The following is a 4,118-nucleotide window of genomic DNA, read 5'->3' on the forward strand; positions in this document are numbered from 1 at the left end:
AAACGAGGCCTGCCATGGTTGTATCCGATCGGTTGCCGTTTCTTCTTCGATTCTTGGAGCTTGCTCTCGACGCCCGGTCCGGTTCAGATTGACACGACTTGGGTTCAGACAGGTGCGGGTTTCCGTCCTCTACCACCCATCCGGTGGACCTCCAGGTCTCCCAGTTGGCTCACTTTGATCCCCGAAATGGGTATCCGATTCCTGACGATGTTATGGCCGGCCTAACCCTCTCGTTCCTCTTCTCCGAGAATTCCAGTTTCTAACTTTCTGTCCCCAGTTTCACTATCTTCCCTCTCTCTCTCTCTCACTCCCCTTCCTGATAAGGTTCCGTTCCCATGCCGCCTCCTCCCTTCGCTGGATGCTAACCTCTCTCTCTCTCCCAAAATCTCTCCCTTCTAAAACGATTTCTTCGGTCGTATGGGCTCCGCTGCGCTCCTCCACCCGCTGGTCTCTCTCCCCAAGGCCCCTCCTCGCTTCCCAAAAATAGGGCTTCCCATCTTCTCTTCTCTCCACCCTTGCTCCTCTACTTCCAGTCGTCTCTCCATCTCTGGGGCTCCACCTCGCGGGTTCGGGTCCACCGTTTTCTTCCCGGGGATCGGCCGGAGCAGGGAACCCACGGTGTTGGTCGCGAAATCGAGCTCCGAGGACGAGGCGGCGGCGGCGGCGGGAGATGCGGAGGAGGTGCCAGTGGAGGAAGGGGAAACCCTAGAAAACCAGACAGAGGTGGAGGAAGAGTCGAAGGTCTCCGATGGCGAAGCAGAGGCGAAGCCTCCGAGGAAACCGCGAATCAAGCTTGGAGATATCATGGGGGTACCTTTGTTTGAAGGCGCTCTGTTTTCATTAATTATATGGTTAAAAAATTTCGCTATGGGAGACTGTGGATTTTATGTGTAGATTTTTTATTCTTTTCTTTTTGATTCAAACTGGTGGGTAGATTTTGAACAAGAGAGCAATCGAGGCTGCTGAGAAGGAAAGGCCAGTGCCAGACATCAGGACTGGGGATATTGTGGAGATTAAACTGGTAAATCTGGAATTCTTATGCGCTCTTCCCTTTTGAAGTTTCTTGAACGCTGGAAAAAAAAAATGAACTTTTACGCAACTGGGTACAGGAAGTGCCAGCGAATAGGCGCCGGTTATCCATTTACAAGGGTATTGTTATATCGAAGCAAAATGCGGGGATACATACCACAATTCGAATTCGGAGAATTATTGCGGGTATCGGTGTTGAGATTGTCTTCCCCGTGTAAGTATTTTCCCCCTGTGAAACTTAGATAATTTTTTTCCTTAAATTACTTCTGGGGATTTTATCCTCCTGCACAATTGGGGGAAAAAAGGAAAAGGAGAATAATAATGCATCTTTACCTGAATTTAGTGCAGTAATTAACTGAGCTATTTTATGGGCCATTAGATTTTGATATTAGGATAACAAAAATTTGGTGAATGGGGGCGGGGAAGAGGATAGAGGAATGGTTAAAGAAAGAAGAGTTATCAAATGGTGGGTACTTAAGATGAAGGGGAGTCCCAATAATCTACTTTGAGAGCAGTATCCAAATTGCAGATGATGCATCAATGCTGTATACTGGATATTATAGTCGTAGTCTGTCTTTTGCTTAGGTTAAATCAAATCATGGGGCATTTTTTATTGTTTTCTGGTGTTAGATGGCTCTCAGGAATTGTAGTCTTCTAGTACTCAATTCCCTTTCTGAACGGATTACTCAATATACACGAGTTCAATTTTCTTGCAAAGGAACTTAGTTGCCTTTTTTCTGGATTTGTTACTCAATATGCACAAGTTCAATTTAGTGCACATTTATTTTATGGTGCTTGTTTATTTACTAGTTGGAAGCTAAACCAGGACCAGAGTAGAGTTTTAGTTTACATTATGATGGAATTTGGTAGTTTGATTATGCTTGGTAATAGTTTTAAAAAAAAACATATCAGGTCCATGATGCTGCTAATGACTAATGTGGTACATGTGGACTGAGTACTGATGCATTCAACACTTTGGAGAATGGAGAGTTTGGGCTAATGGACAAAATCTAGGCAAGAGTTCAAAATTTGTTTGCATTAAAACAAGAATGCTTTTGCTGATATTTGTTTTGCACTTGTCCTTGAGCCAATCAAGGAATAAACAGAAAAGTTGGATCTTATTGCTCTGGTCAGAAATAATCAAGAGGAGTCCTTGAGTTCCAGATGTAAAATTCACATGGATTTTGAAAATCTAGAAGAGAGCATTGACGATATTCTTGAAGATACAAGAGAAATGATCAAAGATTCTTGAAAATTCAGTGAAGCATTTTTTAGATTTAGGAATGTTTTTGGCTATATATTGATCCTGTATCCGACCTGACCTGATTGCAACCCCTAATTTCTATGGTTAAATTGAGAAGAAGATTATTTTTTTGAAATTCTAAATCCAGTATTTCTCCATCTTGATGCTCCCAGTTAATTCCCTTGAGACAACAAATCACTAGGTTCTGCTTAGTAGCATATGTGACTTCATCTTAACAGACACAATCCCTACTGAAGCAAAGTAAAAGGAAAGCTTTAGAATTCTCTTCTCTTGTTTACTCACCATGCTATTTTCCCAAGCCGAATAGATCTGCTTTTTAACTCCTGCTTTAATCGATAATCATGGATTTTTGTCTATCAACTCAATCATTACTATGTATGCCAGATGAGACTCAAAACTTCTAGTCACTATTAAGTTGCCAAGAACTGAGCTATATAAACTAATCCTGGATGTCGATGTGTAAGTATATAATCAAAACAACTTTCTCATAAGGCACATTGCATTCACTGTTGCTCTTTAAATTTTATCGAACCTTTTTCTGATAACTCTTGTCAGCTATATGTTCTTTCAAACCTTATTCTCTATAAGGATGTTGGTCCTCTCTTAAGTTCATCCTCATCGTTCATGTAGGCATCGGATACTTCTGCTTTAGAAAATTTCCTAACCTATCAAAAATGGTGCCATGCAGTCTTTTTTTTGTTTTTAAAATGCAATCGAAAATGAATGCTGGCATTAACTTCACCACTCTAGTAGGAACTCCTAAACTCACACCGAAGAAATTGTACCACTGTCAGGTTTGCTTTGGTTCATATGTTATGCTTTTATTTGCTTTTACATGAGGCATTGTGATAGATGCAAGTGGTAAACTAATAATAAAGCATTGCTTCTATTTCAGGTACTCACCGAATATTAAGGAGATCAAGGTTGTTAATCACAGGAAGGTGCGGAGGGCAAGGCTGTACTACTTGAGGGACAAGCTACCTCGTTTTTCCACCTTCAAGTAACTCCCCATATTATCGAGCTATTAGTTGCCCTGTAAGAAAGACATTCAGCTTGTTCCTTTATGGCAAGCAACTTAGGTCTGTTCGGTGCTGTAGCACCAAACATTCTCTTTCTTTTGCTTTTTTGATTCTTTCCTTTGAGTTTTTTCTGATTTACAAAACCTTACATTTTGTAATATCCAATGCTGCATGTTAATTTTGTACTTCAGAATATATGTTAACGTCAGTTCCTATTCTCCAGAAAGTCGAGGTATATGAGTACTATACTTTCCAAAGCTGCTAAGATATCAATTACCTATATAATATGAATTTGAGGAATTGTTTGTCCATCGTTCAGAGAAGGCATTTTCCAAGACTTTATGGGTGCCCCAACCGACGGTTCGCCCCACCTCTTTCTTTGAAGCTGTGCTGCTTTCTGGAAGTTATGACAGCTTTGGATTCCATTTTTAAACAGGAGGATGAAATCAAAGCTGAGCATCCAAGGAATCCATCCTTTTTTGGATATTTAGGACTGGGGTTGGAAAAAAGGATTGGAACCAACCAGTTCAAACAGAACTGCTAATCAGTCTTCTTTTCCCTCCTACGCTAACAAATAAGAGAATGGTAGTAGGCAAAGAAAGAGCCCCTTCCATTCCTTTTCTCTGCACATGATTAATGAAGAATGAACTTCACAATAAAAGTTATTCGACCTTCTCAATCACTGCAAAATGGTCATGAAGTTTCTAAAAAAACTCTTCTTATTCATGTTCACGCCGGAATATGAGGCTGTTCCCACCATTGAAGTCATAGTCTGGTTAAAGGGTTTCAAACGAGAGAAAAATACC

General features: G+C 40.9%; 1 protein-coding gene across 1 annotated transcript; it reads left to right on the forward strand.

Annotated features, from left to right (window-relative positions):
• Nucleotides 1-206: 206 nt before the first annotated feature.
• Nucleotides 207-3,538, forward strand: LOC105053938 (large ribosomal subunit protein bL19c). The gene is made up of 4 exons (XM_010935283.4): nt 207-810; nt 935-1,021; nt 1,110-1,243; nt 3,189-3,538. The coding sequence occupies exons 1-4, from the start codon at nt 418-420 to the stop codon at nt 3,295-3,297; spliced, it is 723 nt and encodes a 240-aa protein (XP_010933585.1). The 5' UTR covers nt 207-417; the 3' UTR covers nt 3,298-3,538.
• The last annotated feature ends 580 nt before the right edge of the window (nt 3,539-4,118 follow it).

The sequence above is a fragment of the Elaeis guineensis genome, chromosome 11 (assembly GCF_000442705.2).
Source record: "Elaeis guineensis isolate ETL-2024a chromosome 11, EG11, whole genome shotgun sequence".
Lineage (NCBI taxonomy): Eukaryota > Viridiplantae > Streptophyta > Magnoliopsida > Arecales > Arecaceae > Elaeis > Elaeis guineensis.